Below are 888 nucleotides of genomic sequence, written 5' to 3'. Positions count from 1 at the left end.
CGTCATCAACGACGACCTCGTCCCCAAGGGCGGCGGCATCAACGACCCCCTCTCCTCCAAGCGCGGCGTCATCAACGACAACCTCATCCCCAAGGGCGGCGTCATCAACGACCCCCTCTCCTCCAAGCGCGGCGTCATCAACGACCCCCTCTCCTCCGAGCGCGACGTCACCTACAGCATCCTCTGCAAGGACGGCGAGACTGCGATGGCGGACGTGCTGCCCCACATCGTCCATTCTGGTATGCTTGTTCCAGATCTCCGCTCTTCGCTCTTATAATGTGATTGTGTGAGGAGCGAGATTGTCTGTGAGGGACCCTTCTGGATTTTGATACTATGTAATTTTAATCGAATCCAGCAGAGTTGGAGAAGAACCCAGGCTCCCCTACACTGAAGCGGCAGGGTACGCATTGTTCTTTACTGAATTCCTCACGAGTTCTCCCATCAGTTTCTCGTTTTGAAATTCTCTTGGTTCTGAACTTCTGTGATTTCAATTGCAGAGCGCGATGAAAACCCGGAAGAGGAGAAATCTCTGTCCCCACCCATGAAGCGTTGCGGTAAAGTACACCTCCCTCTATCTTTTCAATCCCAATATTCTCCACCCTGAACATGTTGTACTTCACCTGAGCAACTGTACTTTGAAATATGTGGTCAATGATTTCTCCTGAATTGTTTAGTCACTGCGCATATATGTTCTAGTTCACCTGCGCAATTCTACTCTGATGGTTTATGATTTCAATTGAATTGTTTATTCTCCACCCTGAACATGGTGTAGTTCACCTGAGCAAATGTACTTTGAAATCTGTGGTCAATGATTTCTCCTGAATTGTTAAGTCACTGCGCATATATGTTCTAGTTCACCTGCGCAATTCTACTCTGATGGTTTATGAT

At 48.3% G+C, this 888-nt stretch overlaps 1 protein-coding gene across 1 annotated transcript in view; it reads left to right on the top strand.

Moving 5' to 3' along the window:
* Window positions 1–888, top strand: part of LOC119320934 — a 6,348-nt gene that overhangs the window by 686 nt on the left and 4,774 nt on the right. Inside the window, exons 2-4 of the mRNA XM_037594834.1 lie at window positions 29–239; window positions 359–400; window positions 498–554. Coding sequence (XP_037450731.1) covers window positions 29–239; window positions 359–400; window positions 498–554 — 310 coding nt within the window. The remainder of the gene's footprint in view (window positions 1–28; window positions 240–358; window positions 401–497; window positions 555–888) is intronic.

This window comes from Triticum dicoccoides, chromosome 6B, assembly GCF_002162155.2.
Source record: "Triticum dicoccoides isolate Atlit2015 ecotype Zavitan chromosome 6B, WEW_v2.0, whole genome shotgun sequence".
Taxonomy (NCBI): domain Eukaryota; kingdom Viridiplantae; phylum Streptophyta; class Magnoliopsida; order Poales; family Poaceae; genus Triticum; species Triticum dicoccoides.
This window is presented reverse-complemented; position numbering and strand designations above follow the sequence as displayed.